Below are 25078 nucleotides of genomic sequence, written 5' to 3'. Positions count from 1 at the left end.
ACCCTCTGCTTTTCCCGTATCATAGTCTAGCGGAATCTGCGAATTGAATTTAATGGAAGCCATCCATATGGAATCTGTGAAAAAATAGAGCATGCTGCCATTTTTCCTATGCTTGCGAAAACCGCAGTTGGTTTCCGTAAGTGTACAGGAAGAATTAATTTCCCATAGCATGCTATGGGCGCTATTTGCTGCTGATCCGTAGCGCGGAAGCCCGCTGCAACTTTCGCAGCAAATATCCGTCTTTGGGGAGGAGCCCTAAGGCTGGGTTCACACAGGGATCATTTGCAGCGGAATGTCCACAGCAGACATTCTTCTGTAGATCAGCCGCGGAATGCCTTGAAGCAGGTTTCATCACGAATTTCTGTTCGGAATCCATCCCCTAATTAAGGATGGATACATGGACTTGAAAGTTTAGGAGGATGGAGAATTTGAGGAAAGATACAAGAGGAATCTTGAATGGTAAAATGTGAAGACGTAATTATAGTGGCAGAGAGGAAAAGGTCATACACATTGTAAAGGTTGTGTGAGTGGAGGTACCTGGAGATTAGTGAGGAAATGAGTTGGAAGGATCTTTGTAGGTTAAGGTGCTCTTTGACCGAACGATTCCGTTCAAGCGAGCAAAAGTGAATGATGAATGATGTAATCAACGTGACCCAGCGACCGATTGACAAACGAAAATTATTCCCTTTTTGTTCAGTGTTCCTTTTTTGCAGGCATAAAAATCAGCATTGGCTCGTTTACTTATCGTTCTGTCCCTCTCGTTCACTTATACAGCGAATGTTATGTGAAAGACTGAACGATTCTCCTTTGAATGAGGCAACAATGTATCTGCCTTTCTAAACAGGCTGCCTGAGAGCCAACAAGCTGGCGATGATGTCACTCGCACGTTCACTAAGTCAAATGATAATTAGCGTGTCTAAAAGAAGCCTTGGGAATTGGGAGTTTAAATGAATATCTGTGTAATTTGCAGACAGCAAAGGGATTGATACAGAGCAGGATGGCCATTGAGGAATGAATGGAGAGATGAATGGTAGACTGGGGATAGATTAGAGAGGTGGTAGTCTGTTCGCTGGAAAGCCACCAAGATTACTATTGCAGAAATGTTACAAGGATATAGTTGGCACATGAAACATTTTAGTCGTATCTTACGCAAATTCTGGATCAATGAAGGAAATGCCTTTTGCTGGTGAGAGCGTAGGTAATGTTCACAGAACTATAGCAATTCTGCATTGTTCCTATGTGTCAAACCCATAACGTTTCAGTTGTTGTGGAATTAGAACTCCCAACATGCACTGACACCCTGTGAATGTCTGTTCCTTGATGCATGATTGTAATATTGTATTACAGAATGCTCATATAACCCTTTATAATACAGTATTAATTTTTTTTTTTTTTTTTTAAACCTACAGGAATTTTTGATACTTTGGTAAAGCGAGGAAAGGTACGCGTTTTCAGAAGTCATCACATCCGGCATCTTGCTCTGGCAATTGACAAGGGAATAGTTGCCGCAATGGTAATAAGAATATATTTTCATTTCATCATATATTCAAAGCCTTCAGTTTTTATGTTTTAATAAAGAATAAAGCTAAATCATTGTATTATGAAAATGTATGCAACTTCAATATACTTTGTACATTATTTTCCCACCAAAAGGAATTGGACATCTTGTGCAAGAATCAAAAGTAGTATTTATTTCCATGTTAATACTTAGTCAGGCCTCTTTTGGCCCTAATGACATTGGATATGCTCTATGGCATACTTTCTACTAATGTCTGATACACTTCAGCTGGTATTTCCCTTCATTCATCCTGCAAACATCTCACAAGTTCTCTCAAAGAAGATGAATGCTGTTTATGTATTTTTTGACCCGAAGTTCCAGTCAATTCTAAAGATGTTCAGTAGGGTTCAGGTCAAAACTCTGTGCAGTCAACAGTCCAATCAAGGAAACGTAAAATAGCATTGAATTTGTGATAAGGCACGTTGCCTGGTTGGAAGTAGAGATGAGCGAGCACCAAAATGCTCAGGTGCTCGTTACTCGAGCCGAGCTTTTCATAATGCTCGAGAGCTCCTTTCAATTAACGAACCCCATTGAAGTCAATGGGGGACTCATGCATTTTTCAAGGTGACTGATGCTCTGCATAGGGGAGGGTGTGTGATTCACCTGAAAACATCAGAAAGTGATGGAAACACCACAGAAATGCATAGGGAACAGCAGGGGCAGCATGCATGGGTGCATCTGAGGCTCCCATGTCGCACTATTAAGCCAAATTGTGGACAAGAGCCTGGTGGTCACCCCCCTAACAATTTGGTTGGGACAGACAATAATCAGCAAGGCACATGTGCTGGCACATCTTAGCTAAGCACCACACTGGGTGGAACGAAGGCCAATCACCATCTACGGGTGACACCACTGCCTCTTCTCATGTGTTACATGCTGGCATTGCTGTCCATTTCCCCCCAGGACAGCGGCCCTCTCCTCTCGTCCCGGGAGTTCGGGTCAACCCACCTTTGTCCGGTAGTACTGGGCGAGAGCAGGTGGTCTTTGATCTAATTTCTCAAAGCGCTGAGAAGGAGTGGGGATGCACCGCAGCCACCCCTCTGCTGCCTCCCTTTGGGGCAGAGCCATGGAGTCTCCAAGTCTCCAAGTCCTCAATCTGCCTGTCCAGCCACGGTAGCTGGCGGGCAGCCATCCAACCCGGGCGGCCGGGCACACAACAACGCCTTTGCTGGTTAAGGAAGCATGGAAAGAGAAGAAAAAATGTAAAAAATAGTCTAACACCCCTCGATAGGCCCAAACCAAAAAACGCGCCCGGTGGAGGCCGATTTCGATGGACCGTCCCCGGCTGCGAGGTGAGGCGAAGAGGTTGCCAGAGAACCGGTATGAGGAAACTCCTGGGCGGTCCAGGCCGAGCGCTGGTTCCAGGAAAGCAGAAGGAGCAGGCCTGTTTCCCCTGATAGCGCCGACGGCGGTAAAATAAGGCCTCCCAAAACATCATGACAAACACCTTGTTGGGGCTAATGGGAAAGAGCTGTGGTCTTTGATGCATTTTCTCAAAGTGCTGAGAAGGAGCAGGGATGCACTCAGTCACTGCACCACAGCTTCCCCTCTGCCGCCTCCCTTGGAAATTGCTGATAAATTAACGTATGATCATAATTCTAATCACGTTGCAAAATTTCATGAGCCACAGACGTGGGCTTAAAAGGGACTCAGATGCTAGTACTTCTACACATCTCCACAATTCAACAACCCATTCTATAACAAAAGATTTTTTTTACCCAGAGTGCAGGTGAACCCCTGAAAGATTTGTTTTCCAAGAGTATAGGTGAACCCCTAAAAGGATTTATTTACCAAGTGTATAGGTGCACCCTTGAAAAATTTGTTTACCAAGAGTGAAGGTAAAAACTCGAAAGATTTTTTGAGCGACAGCTTGTACTTGCTTAATGGGATTCAGGTGGCGGTCCACCAACAGGCAAGCTACCACCTGTCCCAGCCAGTGTCTCCCCCGTGGGGCTTATTAACCAGTGCCCCAGGGAATGACAGCATGAACTGTAAAGAAATTAGTGGTCAAAGATTGACACCGCGCTGGGATACGTTTTCGTACGCCGTGTGAGCCTTTTAAAATTATGCTTCATAGCTGACAAATCGCAGACAAATTAATGTATGATTGTAAGTGCCATCCCATGCCACCCCCGTCGCAGCATTTCATTACCCATAAAGGCCAGCTTAGGGGGGACTCAGAGGCCAGTACTTCTACATTTTTAATGAAAAAAACAACCTATTTTAAAAAGAAGAAATTTTTTGTTATCAAGATTGCAGGTGAGAACCTGAAAGATTTTATGAGCGAGAGTGCAGGGTATTTGTTTACCAAGAGTATAGGTGAACCCCTGAAAGATTTGTTTGCCAAGAGTATAGGCAACCCCCTGAAACATTTGTTTACCATGAGTATAGGCAATCCCCTGAAAATTTTGTCTACCAAGAGTATAGGTGAACCCCTGAAACATTTATTTACCTAGAGTATAGGCGAACCCCTGAAAAAATGTTTGTACCAAGAGTATAGGCGAACCCCCGAAATATTTGTGTACCAAGAATATAGGTGTACCCCTGAAAGATTTTTTACCCAGAGTGCAGGCGAACCCCTGAAATATTTATTTTACATAGAGCTCATACTTGCTTAATGGGATCCAGGTGACGGTCCACCAACAGGCAAGCTACCGCCTGTCCCAGACCCTGCCTCTCCCCGAGGGGCTTTTTACCAGTGCCCCAGGGAAAAACAGCATGTACTATAAGGAAATTAGAGTGGCCAAACCAGGACAATTCATTCTGTGTCGGTGTTAGATAGCTGGACACTGAGCTGGGATACATTTGTGGACTCTGTGGGCGTATGAAGCTGGAACCAGCACGTTTGCTGAACTCTAGTGGTCAACCTCTTCAAAATTGGGGGCGAGAACCTGGAGGCAGCCCTCAGAAAAAAAATGTTTTGACAGAGCCTGGAGGCAGCCCTCTGAAAAAAATAGCTTTTACAGAGCCTTTTGGCCCCCTGAAGAATTGGCTGTTCAGCATGCTGACATGCTGGTTTAGGAGGAGGAAGAGGAGGAGGATGAGGAAGATCAGGGAAGGATAGACCAAGCTACTTCTACCCTTTTTTGGGGTGATAGAGGGTGCATGGTTCTCCTGTTCCAGCTTAAAGATACTTTATGTTAAGCTGCTTTCCACCGGTGGAGAGGAGAAGTCTGGGAAAATCCAGGCTTTGTTCATCTTAATAAGTGTAAGCCTGTCGGCACTGTCAGTTGACAGGCGGGTACGCTTATCTGTGATATTCCCCCAGCAGCACTAAACACCCTCTCTGATAACACTAGCAGCTGGGCAGGCCAGCACCTCCAAGGCGTTCAGCGCAAGTTCGTGCTACATGTCCACCTTTGTCACCCAATAGTTGTATGGAGCAGAGGGATCACGGAGGACGTTGGTACAGTCGGCTAGGTGCTCCCTCACCATCTTTTTACAATGTTCTTTCCTACTCAGCCTAGACTGGGGAGTGGTGACACAGTCTGGCTGGGGTGCCATAAAATTGGCAAAGACCTTGGAGAGTGTTCCCCTGCCTGTGCTGGACATGCTGCCTGTTCCCCTCATCTCTACTGCTAGTTGGCCAACTGAACTACGTCCTCTACCGCTTGCGTTGTCAGATGGGAAGTTTAGTATCAGCTTTTCCGCCAGGGCCTTGTGGTATTGCATCACTCTCGTACTCCTTTCCTCTTCGGGAATGAAAGTGGAGAGGTTTTCCTTATACCGTGGGGGTGGAGAAGGGTGAACACCCAGTAATCCTCATTGGCCAGAATGCGTTTAACACGAGGGTCACGGGAAAGGCAGCTTAACATGAAGTCAGCCACGTGTGCCAGAGTCCGAGTACACAACACATTGCTGTCCTCACTAGGAGGATGACTCTCAGTCTCCTCCTGCTCCTCTTCAGTCCATACACGCTGAACAGATGTGAAGGAAGTAGCATGGGTACCCTCTGTAGTGTGGGCAGCAGTCTCTTCCCCCTCCTCCTTCAATACGCACTGAGAAACAGACATGAGGGTGGTCTGGCTATCAAGCAACGTATTGTCATCCTCCATCCCCTGTTCTATCTGCAAAGCGTCGGCCTTAATGCTTATCAGTGACCTTCTCAGCAGGCAAAGCAGCGGGAAGGTTATGCTGATAATGGCAGCATCAACGCTCACCATTTGTGTTGACTCCTCAAAGTTTCCTAACACCTGACAGATATCAGACATCCATGCCCACTCCTCTGTGAAGAACTGCGGAGGCTGACTACCACTCCGACGGACATGTTGCAGCTGGTATTCAACAATGGGTGTATGCTGCTCATATACCCTGGACAATATGTGCAAAGTTGAATTCCAGCACGTGGGCACGTTGCACAACAGTCTGTGCACTGGCAGCTGGAAGCGCTGTTCCAGGGTGGCAGCATCTGTGGTGGACATTCTAAAATGTGTGCACACGCGATGTACCTTGCTGAGCAGCTCAGGCAAATTGGGGTAGTTTTTAAGAAAGCGCTGAACCACTAGATTGAACACGTGGGCCAAGCATGGCACATGTGTTAGTCTGCCAAGCTGCAGAGCCGCCACCAGGTTACGTCTATTGTCACATATGACCATGCCTGGTTGGAGGTTCATCGGCGAAAGCCACAGATCTGCCTGCTCCGTCAAACCCTGTAACAGTTCTTGTGAGGTGTGCCTCTTGTTACCTAAGCTCAGGAGTTTCCGCACGGCCTGTTGATGCTTCCGCATGGCAGTGTTGCAGCGCCTTGAGCTACCAACTGAAGGCGACGTGCTCACAGATGGTAATTGAGAGGTGGAGGAAGAGGATGGTTGGAGGAGGTGGCATAATAAGCCAGAGAAACCATGACCGAGGTAGGACCCGCAATCCTCGGTGTGGGTAGCACGTGAGCAGACTCAGGGTCAGACTCGGTCCCAGCTTCCACCAGGTTAACCCAATGTGCCATCAGGGAGATGTAGTGTCCCTGCCCACCAGCACTTGTCCACGTGTCAGTGGTTAAGTGGACCTTCCCAGTAAACGCGTTGGTGAGGGCATGGTTGATATTCCGTGACAATTGCTGGTGTAGGGCAGGGACGGCGCAGCGGGAAAAATGGTGGCGACTGGGGACCGAGTAGGGATGGACGGTCACCGCCATGATGTTGCGGAAAGCCTCAGTTTCTACCAGCCTTTATGGCAGCATCTCCAGGCTCAGCAGTTTGGAGATATATACATTTAGCAATTGTGCATGCGGGTGGGTGGCTGCATATTTGCGCTTGCACTCTAATGTTTGTGTTATGGACAACTGAATGCTGTGTGGGGACACATTGGTGGAGGCAGTGGAGGGCCGTGCAGGTGCAGGTGAAGGGGTGAGTGCAAGGCGGGGGATGCTCGTGCCTGTGTTCTGGGAGGGGCATTGCATCTCAGTGCCAGCATGTGACACAGGGCAAGAGGCAGTGGTGTGACCCGGAGGTGGTGAATGGCCTTCATTTCACCTCATCGGGTGCTTAGCTATCATATGCCTGCACATGCTGGTGGTGGTCAGGCTGGTAGCGGTGGCTCCCCTGCTGATCTTGGTGCGACACAGGTTGCACACCACTGTTCGTCAGTCATCCACGCTCTCACTAAAAAACATCCACACCTTTGAACACCTAGCCCTCTGCACGGAGGCTTGCCGCGAGGAGGTGCTGTGGGGAACAGTTGGGGGATTACTTGCTCTGGCCCTGCTTCTCCCTCTGGCCACCCACTGCCTCTTCCAACCCGTTCTGGTGCTGCACTTGCCTCCCCCTCTGAAGCGCTGTCTTCAGTAGGCTTACCAACCCAAGTCGGGTCAGTCACCACATCATCTACCAGCTCCTCCTCTGAATCCTCAGTCTGCTCCTCCCTCAGACTTACTGCTCTAACAATGACCTCACTGACAGACAACAGTGTCTCATCATCATCAACAAATACCTCTTGAGACACTACTTGGAAGTCCCCACCCTCATCACCCTGAGACTGTGAAAGGTCCAAATTTTGGACATCGGTCACGACAAACTCCACCGTTGTTTGCCACTCAGGGAAGAAGCCTGAGAACAGTTCCTGTGAGTATGCCTGTTCTGAATCTCCTTTTCCTGAAGTGACCAGGCTGGGAGGACGGAGGATCAGTGTGAGCATTCATAGGTCCAGTCCCTTGGCTAGCGTGAGTGGACTGCATGGAAGACTGGGTGCTAGTTAAATTACTGGACACGTTATCCGCTATCCACGTGATCACCTGATCACACTATTGTGGTTTTAATAATGGTGTACCACGTGGACTGGCAAACTGTAAGATGAAGCTAGGGAGCGTAGATACGTGGCATTCTACTTCTCCCTCAGCAGCAGGCACTGTTTCACCCCGCCCAGGACCTCGGCCTCTGCCCACACCCTCATTCGGACGCCCACGTCCTCATCCTCGACCCTTACCCCTAGTCTTGATCATGTTGTATAATGCACTGCGTCACTATAGCAAAAAAAGACTGTGAAAAATGCGTACAGTCTGGTTATATAGCATGGATCGACAGGACACACACTGGGGTATTTTGCGTACTCTATAGCAAAAAAAAAGACTGTGAAAAATGTGTACAGTCTGGTTATATAGCGTGGATCGACAGGACACACACTGGGGTATTTTGCATACACTATAGCAAAAAAAAGAACGTTAAAAATATGTACAGTCTTGTACAAAAACAAATAAAAAATGAAAAATGAGAGGAGTTTTGTTAGTTCCTATATAGTCTGTGTTCACCAGTAGCAGTATACTGTATAGAACCAGTAACAGGATGCAGTATACAGCCGGGATGCTTGTGAATGCTTTGTGCACACTACTGGTCTCAGGCTGCCAAACTACTGATGCACAAATGTGGAGTTGTAGTCCTAAAAAGGACTGTTTCGTTCTTTGAAAATTGATCCCTGCCTCCCTGCCTAAATGCTCCCTCTAACCTACACTAACGCTCTCCCACATTCACAGCAGCTCTGTCCCTCAGCTAATCCGTGTGAGGCGAGCATCAGGTGACCTGAGTTTTTATGATCCTAGGCCAGCTGATCTGGCCAGCCAGTCACTGCTATAGACGTGCACAGGGATAGCACGTCATAGCAGGAGGTGCCAAAGCCTTCCCTGCATGTTCATTGGCTTAAAAAGCCGCTAAACATGTTGGGAGGAGAGGGTGAAATTTTCTTTAGCACCGCGTGGTGCTCGCTCAAGTAACGGGTACTCTCGAGTATGCTAATGGTCCACCGAGCATCAAGCTAGGATGAGCATGCTCGCTCATCTCTAGTTGGAAGTATTGCTGATCATTCCCAGAGTATTATCACATTATTGGCAGCACATCATTGTCTAGAAAGTTAGGGAATACCAATGTGCTCATGGTTCTTGCCACTACAACCAAGGGACTGAGGCCGTGGCATGTAAAACATCCCCAAACCATAACAGAACCTCCGCTGTACTTACCTGTTGGCACAACAAAAGGCATTCCTCAACATCCTCCACACCCAGGTATGTCATGTTATGTGAAGATGGAGTAGTGGGATTCATCACTCCGTAGAACGTTCTTCCATTGCTCAAGTGTCCAATGATGACGCTCCTTGCACCATTGTAAATTTGCCGATGCACTGCGTGATAGATGGCCTGTGTGCAATGGCATAACCCATATGTCTAATAGCATATACTTCCCGCCGCAAACTATGGCTGACACCTCCAAGGGTCTTTATCTTATATAGCATGGTTTAGGGCACGGGACATGCTAATATGACATGTCCCATTCTGCTAAATGGGGGGCCCAAATACTTTTGGTAGGGTAATGTGTATCAATTCTTTACTGTTTTCAAGATCTCTAGTTGCTGTTAGTTAATAGAAACATTGAGAGGCTGTATGTTTTTTTTAATGCAAAACACAAAGTCCTATAAAAATGTCTGTTTTTTTGACGTTCTGACTATGTTGAGTGGTAACTAGAGATGAGCGAACGTACTCGTCCGAGCTTGATACTCGTTCGAGTATTAGCGTGTTTGAGATGCTCGTTACTCGTGACGAGTACCACGCGATGTTCGAGTTACTTTCACTTTCATCTCTGAGACGTTAGCGCGCTTTTCTGGCCAATAGAAAGACAGGCAAGGCATTACAACTTCCCCCTGCGACGTTCAAGCCCTATACCACCCCCCTGCAGTGAGTGGCTGGCGAGATCAGGTGTCACCCGAGTATAAAAATCGGCCCCTCCCGCGGCTCGCCACAGATGAGTTCTGACATAGCTCAGGGACAGTGCTGCTGGTGCTGGAGCTGCTATAGGGAGAGCGTTAGGAGTTAGTGTAGGCTTCAAGAACCCCAACGGTCCTTCTTAGGGCCACATCTAACCGTGTGCAGTAGTGTGGAGGCTGCTTTTTGCAGTGTTGCACTTTTTTTTTTTTTGGATATCGGCCGTGCAGAGCATTGCGCCCTGCAGTAATTATACATACTCCAGGGCCAGTAGTGGTGGTGAGGCAGGGACAGAAGACATATATTTATTGAATATAGGCAGTGGGCCTTTCCAAAAACATTTGGGAAAAAAAATCTATTTGGGCTGCCTGTGACTGTCCTCAGTGTACTGGGTCTGTGGTGGGTGTAGTTGTCCTCCTAATTCATACGCAGCCAGCTAAGTGTTACAGCAGGCTTGCGCAAAATTATTTCCTGGCTCTGTGTTGGCTGTTACATCACCGCTGTATTCCAGTCCACAGTGCAACAGTCTGCAGTTATTTTACATACTCCAGGGCCAGTAGTGGTGAGGCAGGGACAGAAGACATATATTTATTGAATATAGGCAGTGGGGCTTTCCAAAAACATTTGGGAAAAAAAATCTATTTGGGCTGCCTGTGACTGTCCTCAGTGTACTGGGTCTGTGCTAGGTGTAGTTGTCCTCCTAATTCATACGCAGCCAGCTAAGTGTTACAGCAGGCTTGTGCAAAATTATTTCCTGGCTCTGTGTTGGCTGTTACATCACCGCTGTATTCCAGTCCACAGTGCAACAGTCTGCAGTTATTTTACATACTCCAGGGCCAGTAGTGGTGAGGCAGGGACAGAAGACATATATTTATTGAATATAGGCAGTGGGCCTTTCCAAAAACATTTGGGAAAAAAAATCTATTTGGGCTGCCTGTGACTGTCCTCAGTGTACTGGGTCTGTGCTGGGTGTAGTTGTCCTCCTAATTCATACGCAGCCAGCTAAGTGTTACAGCAGGCTTGCGCAAAATTCTTTCCTGCCTCTGCTGTGCGTTCCATAAGCGAAGTCAGCCTCCAACCACAGGCCAATAAGCGGCACATTTAATTACAGCGTTCTGTTTCTGCACTACTGGTAATACACCATGCTGAGGGGTAGGGGTAGGCCTAGAGGACGTGGACGCGGGCGAGGACGCAGAGGCCCAAGTCAGGGTGTGGGCACAGGCCGAGCTCCTGATCCAGGTTTATCGCAGCCGACTGCTGCGGGATTAGGAGAGAGGCACGTTTCTGGCATCCCCACATTCATCTCACAATTAATGGGTCCACGCGGTAGACCTTTATTAGAAAATGAGCAGTGTGAGCAGGTCCTGTCGTGGATGGCAGAAAGTGCATCCAGCAATCTATCGTCCACCCAGAGTTCTGCGCCGTCCACTGCTGCAACTCTGAATCCTTTGGCTGCTGCTCCTCCTTCCTCCCAGCCTCCTCACTCCATTACAATGACACATTCTGAGGAGCAAGCAGACTCCCAGGAACTGTTCCCAGGCCCCTGCCCAGAATGGCCAGCAATGGTTCCTCTCCCACCAGAAGAGTTTGTCGTGACCGATGCCCAACCTTTTGAAAGTTCCCGGGGTCCGGGGGATGAGGCTGGGGACTTCCGGCAACAGTCTCAAGACCTTTCAGTGGGTGAGGAGGACGATGACGATGAGACACAGTTGTCTATCACTCAGGTAGTAGTAATTGGAGTACGTCCGAGGGAGGAGCACACAGAGGATTCGGAGGAAGAGCAGCAGGACGATGAGGTGACTGACCCCACCTGGTTTGCTACGCCTACTGAGGACAGGTCTTCAGAGGGGGAGGCAAGGGCAGCAGCAGGGCAGGTTGCAAGAGGCAGTGCGGTGGCCAGGGGTAGAGGCAGGGCCAGACCAAATAATCCACCAACTGTTTCCCAAAGCGCCCCCTCGCGCCATGCCACCCTGCAGAGGCCGAGGTGCTCAAAGGTCTGGCAGTTTTTCACTGAGAGTGCAGACGACCGACGAACAGTGGTGTGCAAACTGTGTCGCGCCAAGATCAGCCGGGGAGCCACCACCACCAGCCTCACCACCACCAGCATGCGCAGACATATGATGGCCAAGCACCCCACAAGGTGGGACGAAGGCCGTTCACCGCCTCCAGTTTGCACCGCTGCCTCTCCCCCTGTGCCCCAACCTGCCACTGAGATCCAACCCCCCTCTCAGGGCACAGGCACTACCGTCTCCTGGCCTGCACCCACACCCTCACCTCCGCTGTCCTCGGCCCCATCCACCAATGTCTGTCAGCGCACCGTCCAGCCGTCGCTAGCGCAAGTGTTGGAGCGCAAGCGCAAGTATGCCGCCACGCACCCGCACGCTCAAGCGTTAGACGTGCACATACCCAAATTTATGAGCCTGGAGATGCTGCCGTATAGGCTTGTGGAAACGGACTCATTCAAAAGTATGATGGCGGCGGCGGCCCCACGCTACTCAGTTCCCAGTCGCCACTACTTTTCCCGATGTGCCGTCCCAGCCCTGCACGACCACGTCTCCCGCAACATTGTACGCGCCCTCACCAACGCGGTTACTGGCAAGGTCCACTTAACAACGGACACGTGGACAAGCACAGGCGGGCAGGGCCACTATATCTCCCTGACGGCACATTGGGTGAATTTAGTGGAGGCTGGGACCGAGTCAGAGCCTGGGACCGCTCACGTCCTACCCACCCCCAGAATTGCGGGCCCCAGCTCGGTGGTGGTATCTGCGGCGGTGTATGCTTCCTCCACTAAACCACCCTCCTCCTCCTCCTCCTACGCAACCTCTGTCTCGCAATCAAGATGTGTCAGCAGCAGCACGTCGCCAGCAGTCGGTGTCACGCGGCACGGCAGCACAGCGGTGGGCAAGCGTCAGCAGGCCGTGCTGAAACTACTCAGCTTAGGAGATAAGAGGCACACGGCCCACGAACTGCTGCAGGGTCTGACAGAGCAGACCGACCATTGGCTTGCGCCGCGGAGCCTCCAACCGGGCATGGTCGTGTGTGACAACGGCCGTAACCTGGTGGCGGCTCTGCAGCTCGGCAGCCTCACGAACGTGCCATGCCTGGCCCACGTCTTTAATTTGGTGGTTCAGCGCTTTCTGAAAAGCTACCCACGCTTGTCAGACCTGCTCGGAAAGGTGCGCCGGCTCTGCGCACATTTCCGCAAGTCCCACACGGACGCTGCCACCCTGCAACATCGGTTTAATCTGCCAGTGCACTGACTGCTGTGCGACGTGCCCACACGGTGGAACTCTACGCTCCACATGTTGACCAGGCTCTATGAGCAGCGTAGAGCTATAGTGGAATACCAACTCCAACATGGGCGGCGCAGTGGGAGTCAGCCTCCTCAATTCTTTACAGAAGAGTGGGCCTGGTTGGCAGACATCTGCCAGGTCCTTGGAAACTTTGAGGAGTGTACCCAGATGTTGAGCGGCGATGCTGCAATCATTAGCGTCACCATTCCTCTGCTATGCCTCTTGAGAAGTTCCCTGCAAAGCATAAAGGCAGACGCTTTGCGCTCGGAAACAGAGCCGGGGGAAGACAGTATGTCGCTGGATAGTCAGAGCACCCTCCTGTCTATATCTCAGCACGTTGAGGAGGAGGAGCATGAGGAGGATGAGGAGGAGGGGGAAGAGACAGCTTGGCCCACTGCTGAGGGTACCCATGCTGCTTGCCTGTCATCCTTTCAGCGTCTATGGCCTGAGGAGGAGGAGGAGGATCCTGAAAGTGATCTTCCTAGTGAGGACAGCCATGTGTTGTGTACAGGTACCCTGGCACACATGGCTGACTTCATGTTAGGATGCCTTTCTCGTGACCCTCGCGTTACACGCATTCTGGCCACTACGGATTACTGGGTGTACACACTGCTCGACTCATGGTATAAGGAGAACCTTTCCACTCTCATACCCGAAGAGGAAAGGGGTTCGAGAGTGATGCTATACCACAGGACCCTGGCGGACAAACTGATGGTAAAATTCCCATCCGACAGCGCTAGTGGCCGAAGGCGCAGTTCCGAGGGCCAGGTAGCAGGGGAGGCGCAGAGATCAGGCAGCATGTACAGCACAGGCAGGGGAACACTCTCTAAGGCCTTTGACAGCTTTCTGGCTCCCCAGCAAGACTGTGTCACGGCTCCCCAGTCAAGGCTGAGTCGGCGGGAGCACTGTAAAAGGATGGTGAGGGAGTACGTAGCCGATTGCACGACTGTCCTCCGTGACGCCTCTGCCCCCTACAACTACTGGGTGTCGAAGCTGGACACGTGGCCTGAACTCGCGCTGTATGCCCTGGAGGTGCTTGCTTGTCCTGCGGCTAGCGTCTTGTCAGAGAGGGTGTTTAGTGCGGCTGGGGGAATCACCACAGATAAGCGTACCCGCCTGTCAACCGACAGTGCCGACAGGCTTACACTCATCAAGATGAACAAAGCCTGGATTTCCCCAGACTTCTCTTCTCCACCAGCGGACAGCAGCGATACCTAAACAATACGTAGGCTGCACCTGCGGATGGAAGCATTGTTCTCTATCACCATCAAAAACGTGGACCTTTTAGCTTCATCAATCTGTGTATAATATTCATCCTCCTCCTGCTCCTCCTCCTGAAACCTGACGTAATCACGCCGAACGGGCAATTTTTCTTAGGCCCACAAGGCTCAGTCATATAATTTTTCTAAACAATTTTTATACGTTTCAATGCTCATTAAAGCGTTGAAACTTTCACCTGAACCAATTTTTATTTTAACTGGGCTGCCTCCAGGCCTAGTTACCAATTAAGCCACATTAACCAAAGCGATTAATGGGTTTCACCTGCCCTCTTGGTTGGGCATGGGCAATTTTTCTGACGTACATTAGTACTGTTGGTGCACCAATTTTTTGGGGCCCTCGCCTACAGTGTAATCCAATTAATTTTTTGCCCACCTGCATAAAAGCTGACGTTACATCAGCTGTGTTGGGCACTGCAATGGGATATATTTATGTACCGCCGGTGGGTTCCAGGGAGCCACCCATGCCGTGGGTCCACGCGGAGTTGTAACTACATGTGTCCACTTGTAAAGAGCCCCAGTCTGACTGGGGCATGCAGTGTGGGCTGAAGCCCACTTGCATTAAACATGACATTACCTCAGCTGTGATGGGCAATGCAATGGGATATATTTATGTACCGCCGGTGGCTTCCTGGCACCCACCCAAGCTGTCGGTCCACACGGAGTTGTAACTACATGTGTCCACTTCTAAAGAACTCCAGTCTGACTGGGGCATGCAGTGTGGGCCGAAGCCCACCTGCATTTAATCGGACGTTACCTCAGCTGTCCAGGGCACTGCAATGGGATACATTAATGTACAGCCGGTGGGTTCCAGGGAGCCACCCATGCTGTGGGTGCACACGGAATTCCCATTGCGGAGTTGTACCTGCCTGTGACTATTTATAAAACAGCGGTCTGACTGGGGCATGCAGACACCTTGACAGAATGAATAGTGTGTGGCACATAGGTTCCCCATTGCTATGCCCACGTGTGCAGCTCCTGATGGCGGAGGCACAGGATTATATTTCTCATTGCTTCTGTACAGCATTGTGGGCTATCGCCCCACCCCTTTTAAAGAGGGTCGCTGCCTAGCCGTGCCAACCCTCTGCAGTGTGTGCCTGCGGTTCCTCCTCATGGCAGACGCACTTATAAATAGACATGAGTGTGGCGTGGCATGAGGGCAGCTGAAGGCTGCGCAGGGACAATTTGGTGTGCGCTGTGGACACTGGGTCGTGCGCGCGGGGGGGGGGGGGGGGGGGGGTTGGGCAGCATGTAACCCAGGAGAAGTGGCAGCGGAGTGTCATGCAGGCAGTGATTGTGCTTTGTTGGAGGTAGTGTGGTGCTTAGCTAAGGTATGCATTGCTAATGAGGGCTTTTCAGAAGTAAAAGTTGTTGGGGGGGGGGGGCCCACTCTTGCCGCTATTGTGGCTTAATAGTGGGACCTGGGAACTTGAGATGCATCCCAACATGTAGCCCCTTGGCTGCCCTATCCGTTGCTGTGTTGTTCCCATCACTTTCTTGAATTGCCCCGATTTTCACAAATGGAAACCTTAGCGAGCATCGGCGATATACAAAAATGCTCGAGTCGCCCATTGACTTCAATGGGGTTCGTTACTCGAAACGAACCCTCGAGCATCGCGATAATTTCGTCCCGAGTAACGAGCACCCGAGCATTTTGGTGCTCGCTCATCTCTAGTGGTAACATGATGTTGTACGGCTGATCTACAATATTTACTATATATGTAACAAAATGTTTGTATTAGCAGTTTTATAACGTCTTCTTTTATTTCCTTCTTCTGATATTTTGTTTTAGGACAACAGCGGCATTCTGTGTGAGCTTCAGCTACATATTCATCCGAACCGCTGTGTTACCCTGGAATCTACCAGAATGCCAGGGATGACTATTTCCTTCAACAGTGATGGTGAACCCGTCAATGATGACACCAGAGGCTACGCAGGCATAGCTAATGAGTTCTCTGTCCATGTCAAGGTGAATCATACCCCCTGTTGCCTAACACTGTGTTAGAGTAGTCAGACTTTTGGCAAATGGTCATTTATTTGTACATGGTTCCATATAAGCCAGATAACAAGTGCCAACTGACAACATGGGAGTTCATTGAAGTGGCTTCCACAAGGGCCAAATCAAGCTGTATGGCGGACTGTTCATATGACCATTCATCATACATTCATACATTTTCATCATTGTCAGCAGCACATCCCCTGCTTAGATGAGGAGATATGCTGCCAACAATGTTATAATTTTTGTGGCAACACAAATCAGATCAGCTGACAAACAAACATTTGCTGATTTGTCAGCTGATTGCTGCCCCATTTACATGTAGCAATGATTAGGGGAATGAACGCTAAGAGGAATGGTCCTTCAAGATCAATGGCCCATGTAAAAGGGCTTCAGGACTTCTTCACATGGGCGTGATTTTGTCTCGTTATGCGGCCGTTATAACGGGACGTAACAAAACCATTGATTTCAAGGATTTTGTTTTCATTAGCTATACTATCCCCCATGTGGGAAAGATAGGGCAGGACCTATCTTCCTGCAGTTTTTTTTCAAATGCGTGCACTATAGCGCAGAGTTTGAGTGGCCCGAAAAAAAACCCGGTTCATCTGCAACTAGTTCCGTAGAGGTGAGCATTGTAGCGCATACGTCCATGTGTTTTGTTTTTTTTTATATGGTGGTCATTCTGTCATTCCCCTTGTGTAAGAGTCCTCCATTTTTGTATCAGTGGGCATTCTGATAGTCGCTTAGTCAGTGAAAGTAGGACTGAAACAAGAATTGGAAGCAGTGCAAATCAAGAGCATGATGAAGTACCTAGACCTTGGACATATGGACTGGTCACAGAATAGCTTTAATCTAGTGCTGCCAAATGATGAAGCAGTGTATTGCAGAGCAGTCACCATCCTGATCACATCCATGTGAGATGAAGGGGTTTCCAGTGATTTGATGGTTTGTTCTATTGATCTCAGGTTTTGTTCACATCTGCATTTTGGATTTCCATTTTTCTGTTCCAACATGAGAACAGGAAAACAGACTCCCTGCAGGGGATGATCCGTCCTATGATGGAAGCGGACAGTGCTGGACAGAGCCCATTGTCTATAATGGAGTTTGCCTGGTTTCCATTCTGCCCTTTGGTATTTTCGTGGGCAAATTAGCACAACAGAGCCTCATCAGTCAGTGCAACTGGATAATTGTTCTACTTCTTCAATTTCCTAAGTCAGTGCAATGAGATTGTTAACAGCAGACTGTATGTTGCATTTATGAAAAAAAACTGCTTTCAGGTTTTGCAACATTTTCTAAGTGCATGAAATCATATATTAACATCTAAAGAGTTTCAACTCTTTATAATATATATATACACTACCGTTCAAAAGTTTGGGGTCACATTGAAATGTCCTTATTTTTGAAGGAAAAGCACTGTACTTTTCAATGAAGATAACTTTAAACTAGTCCTAACTTTAAACAAATGCACTCTATACATTGCTAATGTGGTAAATGACTATTCTAGCTGCAAATGCCTGGTTTTTTGTGCAAAATCTACAAAGGTGAATAGAGGCCCATTTCCAGCAACTATCACTCCAGTGTTCTAATGGTACAATGTGTTTGCTCATTGGCTCAGAAGGCTAATTGATGATTAGAAAACCCTTGTGCAATCATGTTCACACATCTGAAAACAGTCTAGCTCGTTACAGAAGCTACAAAACTGACCTTCCTGTGAGCAGATTGAGTTTCTGGAGCATCACATTTGTGGGGTCAATTAAACGCTCAAAATGGCCAGAAAAAGAGAACTTTCATCTGAAACTCGACAGTCTATTCTTGTTCTTAGAAATGAAGGCTATTCCATGCGAGAAATTGCTAAGAAATTGAAGATTTCCTACAACGGTGTGTACTACTCCCTTCAGAGGACAGCACAAACAGGCTCTAACCAGAGTAGAAAAAGAAGTGGGAGGCCGCGTTGCACAACTAAGCAAGAAGATAAGCACATTAGAGTCTCTAGTTTGAGAAACAGACGCCTCACAGGTACCCAACTGGCATCTTCATTAAATAGTACCCGCAAAACACCAGTGTCAACATCTACAGTGAAGAGGCGGCTGCGGGATTTTGGGCTTCAGGGCAGAGTGGCAAAGAAAAAGCCATATCTGAGACTGGCCAATAAAAGAAAAAGATTAAGATGGGCAAAAGAACACAGACATTGGACAGAGGAAGACTGGAAAAAAGTGTTGTGGACGGATGAATCCAAGTTTGAGGTGTTTGGATCACAAAGAAGAACGTTTGTGACACGCAGAACAAATGAAAAGATGCTGGAAGAATGCCTGACGCCATCTGTTCAGCATGGTGGAGGTAATGTGATGGTCTGGGGTTGCTTTGGTGCTGGTAAGGTGGGAGATTTGTACAGGGTAAAAGGGATTCTGAATAAGGAAGGCTATCACTCCATTTTGCAACGCCATGCCATACCCAGTGGACAGCGCTTGATTGGAACCAATTTCATCCTACAACAGGGCAATGACCCTAAACACACCTCCAAATTGTGCAAGAACTATTTACAGCAGAAGCAGGCAGCTGGTATTCTATCGGTAATGGAGTGGCCAGCGCAGTCACCAGATCTGAACCCCATTGAGCTGTTGTGGGAGCAGCTTGACCGTATGGTACGCCAGAAGTGCCCATCCAACCAATCCAACTTGTGGGAGATGCTTCTAGAAGCGTGGGGTGCAATTTCACAAGCTTACCTCAACAAATTAACAGCTAGAATGTCAAAGGTGTGCAATGCTGTAATTGCTGCAAAAGGAGGATTCTTTGACGAAAGCAAAGTTTGATGTAAAAACAATGTTATTTCAAATACAAATCATTATTTCTAACCTTGTCAATGCCTTGACTCTATTTTCTATTCATTTCACAACGCATGGTGGTGAATAAGTGTGACTTTTCATGGAAAACACAAAATTGGGTGACCCCAAACTTTTGAACGGTAGTGTATATATGTATTATATAATATATAATAATGTATTGGTCAGTTACATCCCTTATGATACATTGTTGGTAAGCTTACTGTTTGTTCTTTCATTATTATTACTACTATTATTAACCCTTACCTGCTGTTATTATTTTAGGGAATGTTCCATAGTGGTGCAGTACTTTTACTGGCCACTAGTTGGAGCCAAGCTTTGTGTCTGAGACCTGATGGGTTCTGTAGTGGTGCTGGGAAACAGAAAGTGGAATCCTACTGGAGAGTACACAAAATAGGTCCTGCTGTGTGCATGTTCGAGAATGTAACCCATCCCAGAATGTTTCTAAGAATTAAAAATGGTAGTTGTAATGGAGAAGTGAGTATTCCGTAATTACACTATCTGTCCAAAATGTCCTGCAAAAACTTTTTACTGTAGAATTCTTTGAATTCAGTGGATCCTAAACATAGCAAAGTCTTATATTTCTCATTCTTTTAATCCAATTAAAGAAAACTGCAACAAAACTGTGTATACAAAGAATTAGGGCAGCTTCACACGGGCATTTGCGTTTTGTGCAAGCTTCAGCCCAACGTATTTCCGCTGTGAACAAGTCTTTATTATGCTGTATCTGCGCATTTTATTGTACTTTTGTGCAGGCAGGACATGTTCCTTTTCGTGCAGCAGACGGACACATCCTGATTTGAGTTCCAGTCGTGTTTCTTTCACAGAATTGCACAGTGTTTCATGCATCCCATTGTGTATTCATTTGCACACCCCTTATGGACCTCTATGGGGACCTTTGGTCCGCAAATGCACAGAAAGATAGAGCAGGTCCTATTTTTGACATGGGTGATAAATACATGCGCAAAATCAGGAAATGAGAACAAACTCTGGGATATATGTGGGTTCTATTCTCTGCGTATTGCTTGTGTAAATTTTACGCATTCAAATACACGCGTCAATACGCCTGTGTGAAGCGGCCTAAGAGCTTCTTTAAACTAGCAAATGTGCAAATATGCTCACCTCACTGCAACATAATTACACAGTGAATAAGGCTTGTCTGCGCATAGAACTGTCCTTTTTTGCGGACACATAGCATATACATATGCGTGCGCGACACACCCTCGCCCTGATTTAAAAGGCTATTTAGCCTAATGAGGTCCAGATTGGTTCTATTTTTCACAAAATTGCGCAGTATACTGCGGATTTGTGTACCTCCCAAACACTTCTATGGGGACATTTGCTGCGCAAATACCCAAAATGCATGCAAAAAAATCGTCCATGTTAAAGAACCCATTGAAATCAATGTATTCTATTCCCTACATATTGTACCTGCATATTTTATGAATGCAAATATGTCCATCTGAAGGATCCCAAAGTCCATAAATGCAACCAGAAAGGAAATAGCTATTCCCAAAGATGCCAATAGAATACTTTAACTCCAAAATCGGAGTTTAGGCATCTGAGCAGGGGTTCTATTTGCCCTGCATGGAACCATCCAAGCACACATGCTGTTTCTTTTAATGTATGTGTTTATCTTGAAAACAGTTCTTCATTGAGTCATTGTAAATGATACAACTGAAGGGGTTAACTTGAGGTTCCTGGGCCCTAAAATACAACTTTGAACAAGGCCCCCAAGTATCACTCATCATTTATAGCACTGGTGCCTCCATATGGGGCAGAGTGGCCTTCGGCCTCCCTCAGGCTCCCTTCACACCCCACACGCTGTAGTTACATCTCTGCATACTGTACAAGTCTTGCAAAATAAACTCAGACAGAAAAGTGTTTAAATTATTTAAAAGCCATATCTATAAACCATAAGCTGAGCGGCTATTATTGTTACATTGTGTCTTCTCTGTGTCTCTGTATCAGGGTGCAGGTGATGAGTACTGCCAGTTCAAAGTGGAGAAAAACTATGAAAATGGATCAGTGACCCTGGAAAGCATTAGAAGTAAAGGAATATACATTGGGCTTCTTCCCAATGGACTTGCCAAGCCGATGATACACACAGGAGAGCAAAACACAGTATTTTACCCACAAGTTATAAAATGTATGCATTATTTAACCACAAATCATATTCTTCGTTTAAGAGCAAACTGAATGCTAGCCGTGGCTGAGATCTCTGCCTCATGTAACATGGGTGTCATGGTAATGGGTCAATGAATGTATCTGAGAATAACGGTGACTGCGCTTCATAATTCGGCACAAAGAAAAAAATATACACTACTGTGCAAAAGTTTTAGGCAGGTGACGAAAAAATGCTGCTTTAAAAAATGGAGGTGCAAAGTGAATGAATGAAAAAGAAATATCTAGAGATGAGCGAGCATACTTGTCTGAGCTTGATGCTCGTTCGAGTATTAGGGTGCTCGAGATGCTCATTACTCGAGACGAGCACCACGCGGTACTCGTCTCGATTAAACGAGCACTGACCATTGAATTCAATGGAGCCGGCAATACAGCTCCATGCCGGCGAGCGCGGAATTAATTTTCGGGAAGGGCTTAAAAATATAAGCCCTTACCTGAAAATCATCCTAAGATGTGTAAAAATAAAAAAAAAACAATTATGTCAGCATAAAGATCGTTCTCCTCTGCCACAGCTGTAACAGCTGTGGCAGAGAAGAACGCTGTTAGCCCATTGAATTAAATGGAGCAGGCAATACAGCTGGCTCCATTGAAAACAATGGGCTGCCGGAGAGCGCGGGATGAATTTTCGGGAAGGGCTTAAAAATATAAGCCCTTACCTGAAAATCATCCTTAAGGGTGCGTTCAGATGAGCGTGTTTTGGTGCGTGCATACGCACGCACAAAAACACGCTTGTATTTACAACACTGCATTCCCTATGGTGTGTGCACATGTCCGTACTTTGCAGGTGCGTGCCTGCAAAGATAGGACATGCGTGCACCATAGGGAATGCACGCATTGTTTTCAATGGAGCCGCGGCTGCTGTCGGCGGCTCGATTGAAAACAATGGCCTGCTGGCTCCCTGCATTCCTTTTCAGGGAAGGACTTTACATATAAGCCCTTCCCTGAAAAAGAAAGATTTTAGTGTAAAAAAGAATAAAAATGCAGGCATTCTCTTCAATGGAGCCACTGCTGCTGCCGGCGACTCCATTGAAGACAATGGTCTGTGGCACACCTGAATTCTTTTTCAGGGAAGGGCTTTACATATAAGCCATTCCCTGGAAATGAATTAAAAGTGATTTAAAAAACAAAAAAAATAGATACTCACCTCCCTTCACCTGTCGGGGCACAGCCGCGTCTTCTCCTGCTGCCCCCTGCACTGTGGTGCTGAACTGCTGATCTATCACCAGCCATGGATTTAAATTCCCCGCCCGCTGAATGAGCTGCCTCTGATTGGTCACAGCCTCACCAATCAGAGGCAGCTCTCACTCACACCTATTCATGAATTCATGAATGGGTGAGTGCTGCCTCTGATTGGTCCCTGCACTGAGTCAATCAGAGGCAGCACTCACTCACCGGCTGCTGAATACTACTCAGTGCAGTTCAGAAGAACTGCCGGCCGGCCGTGGCTGAACTCCGGCTGCAGCGGAAAGGTGAGTATACATTTTTTTTTTATTTTTACACATTTTAGGATGATTTTCAGGTAAGGGATTATATTTTTAAGCCCTTCCCGAAAATTCATCCCGCGCTCGCCGGCAGCCCATTGCTTTCAATGGAGCCAGCTGTATTGCCGGCTCCATTGAATTCAATGGGCTAACATCGTTCTTCTCTGCCACAGCTGTTACAGCTGTGGCAGAGGAGAACGATCTTTATGCTGACAGTGCGGGGGGGGGGGGGGGGTCTCATTCTTGCCACTATTGTGGCTTAATAGTGGGACCTCGGAGCCCGAAATGCAGCCCTGCATGTTGCTCCTCGCCTGCCCTATCCATTTCTGTGTTTTTTACATGACTTTGGTGATTTGCTAAGATTTTCACAAATGAGAACCTTAGCGGAGCACCAGTCATATACAAAAATGCTCGAGTCGCCCATTGCCTTCAATGGGGTTCGTTACTCGAAACGAACTCTCGAGCATCACTGAAAGTTCGACTTGAGTAACGAGCACTTGAGCATTTTGGTGCTCGCTCATCTCTAGAAATATCAAATCAATATTTGGTGTGATCAGAGGCGTAACTTGAAGCTTCTGGGCCCCAATGCAAAACCTGTAACTGGGCCCCCAACTATAATGCTTTATTCATAGTACTGGGCTCCCTATATGGAGAAGAGATGCCTTATGGGCCCCCTAAGGCTTCTGGGCCTGGGTTCAACCGCATCCTCTGCATCCTCTATGGTTACACCCCCGGGTGTGACCACCCTTTGACTTCAAATCATCATTAATTCTTCTAGTTATGCTTGCACACAGTTTTTGAAGGAACGCGGCAGGGGAATTGTTCTAAACATCTCGGAGAACAAACCACAGATCTTCTGTGGATGTAGCTTGCTCAAGCCCTTCTATCTCTTCATATAATCCCCAGGAGAATTGATGATGTTGAGATCAGGGCTCTGTGGGGCCATATGATCACTTCCAGAACCCCTCTTCTTCATCAGGGCTCTTACCAACTTACGTTTTTTTAACGCTGCAATATCGCTGTGTTTTTTAATGCGAGTGTGAATGGGACTTTCTAATGTTAAAACCACATCGCAAGTTTGTGCTTTGCGATTCTTGTGCGATGCGATTTTAACATTAGAAAGTCCCATTGACAAGCGCATAAAAAAAAAGCAGCAATATCGCAGCGTTAAAAAAACTCAAGTGGGTAAGAGCCCTTACGCTGAAGATAGTTCTTAATGACATTGGCTGGATGTTTGGGGTCGATGTCCTGCTGCAGAATAAATTTGGAGCCAATCAGATGCCTCCATAGTGGTATTGCAGAATGGATTAGTATCTGCCTGTATGTCCCAGCATTGAAGACACCATTAATCCTGACCACTGTCACTCGCTAGCATCAGCTGGGCAATAAATTCAAGCCAATGTTTTCAAAATTGAATTGGTCATTAGAGATGAGCGAACACCAAAATGTTCGGGTGTTCGTTATTCGGAACGAACTTCCCGTGATGCTCGAGGGTTCGTTTCGAACAACGAACCCCATTGAAGTCAATGGGCGACCAGAACATTTTTGTATTTCGCCGATGCTCGCTAAGGTTTTCATGTGTGAAAATCTGGGCAATTCAGGAAAGTGATGGGAATGACACAGTGACGGATAGGGCAGGCGAGGGGCTACATGTTGGGCTGCATCTCAAGTTCACAGGTCCCACTATTAAGCCACAATAGCGGCAAGAGTGCCCCCCCCCCACTGTCAGCATAAAGATCGTTCTCCTCTGCCACAGCTGTAACAGCTGTAGCAGAGAAGAACGATGTTTGCCCATTGAATTCAATGGAGCCAGCAATACAGCAGGTTCCACTGAATGCAATGGGCTGCCCGCGATCGCAGGATGAATGGTCGGAAAGGGGTTAAATATATAACCCCTTTCCTGCAATTCATCCAGAAATGTGTTACACTAAAAATATATACCGGCGTATAAGGCGACCGGGCGTATAAGACGACCCCCCAACTGTCACCTTATACGCCGGTAATACAGTGGAGCAAAGAATAAAAAGCATTACTCACTTTTTCAGATGATCTGCGGCGCTCCTGCAGGCTGTCGCTCCCTCCTAATCCACGGCAGAGTATTCCTTTCTCCACGAAAGGCTTGAAATCCCCGCCTCCAGAAACACAGCCAATCACAGCCAATGACAATGATGTCATTGAATGGCTGTGATTGGCTTGAAATCCCCGCCTCCAGAAACACAGCCAATCACAGCCATTCAATGACATCATTGTCATTGGCTGTGATTGGC

At 47.6% G+C, this 25078-nt stretch overlaps 1 protein-coding gene across 1 annotated transcript in view; it reads left to right on the top strand.

Moving 5' to 3' along the window:
- LOC136578686 (lipoxygenase homology domain-containing protein 1-like) overlaps positions 1-25078 on the top strand; it is a 325705-nt gene that overhangs the window by 77968 nt on the left and 222659 nt on the right. The window contains exons 12-15 of the mRNA XM_066578875.1: positions 1410-1513; positions 16103-16279; positions 19411-19623; positions 21118-21295. Coding sequence (XP_066434972.1) covers positions 1410-1513; positions 16103-16279; positions 19411-19623; positions 21118-21295 — 672 coding nt within the window. The remainder of the gene's footprint in view (positions 1-1409; positions 1514-16102; positions 16280-19410; positions 19624-21117; positions 21296-25078) is intronic.

Source organism: Eleutherodactylus coqui, chromosome 9, assembly GCF_035609145.1.
Source record: "Eleutherodactylus coqui strain aEleCoq1 chromosome 9, aEleCoq1.hap1, whole genome shotgun sequence".
Classification (NCBI taxonomy): Eukaryota; Metazoa; Chordata; class Amphibia; order Anura; family Eleutherodactylidae; genus Eleutherodactylus; species Eleutherodactylus coqui.
This window is presented reverse-complemented; position numbering and strand designations above follow the sequence as displayed.